The 312-nt window shown below is 65.1% G+C and overlaps 1 protein-coding gene across 1 annotated transcript in view; it reads right to left on the reverse strand.

Annotated features, from left to right (window-relative positions):
• Positions 1-78: 78 nt before the first annotated feature.
• The window catches only part of LOC104506001 (nuclear factor 1 C-type-like), a gene marked incomplete at both ends in the record, with an annotated part of 2,396 nt that continues 2,162 nt past the window's right edge, over positions 79-312 (reverse strand). The window contains one exon of the mRNA XM_010146794.1: positions 79-263. Coding sequence (XP_010145096.1) covers positions 79-263 — 185 coding nt within the window. The remainder of the gene's footprint in view (positions 264-312) is intronic.

The raw sequence follows: 312 nt of genomic DNA on the forward strand, positions 1-312 counted from the left end.
GCAGCCCAGCTGGCAGCAGCCCCTGGTGCCCCATGGCGAGGTCAATAATGGGGTGTAGGGATGGGGCTGGATCCTTACCGGTCCGGGCTGCTGGTTGGACGGGTCACAGGCCAGCGAGACGAGATCTTTCAGCGGGTCCTGCGGGTTGAGATGAGGCGGGTACCGGATGGCCGTGTGCGGGAAGTAGGTGGAGGCTGTCTGGGGGAGGATGGAGGTGGTGGGGAAATGCAGCGCAGATGACGGGTGCGGGCTTCGAGCGATACCTGCGGGCGAGAGTGGAAGGGGGGACCCACCAGTGTCACTGCAAGCTAG

The sequence above is a fragment of the Eurypyga helias genome, unplaced genomic scaffold (assembly GCF_000690775.1).
Source record: "Eurypyga helias isolate BGI_N326 unplaced genomic scaffold, ASM69077v1 scaffold20162, whole genome shotgun sequence".
NCBI classification, from domain to species: domain Eukaryota; kingdom Metazoa; phylum Chordata; class Aves; order Eurypygiformes; family Eurypygidae; genus Eurypyga; species Eurypyga helias.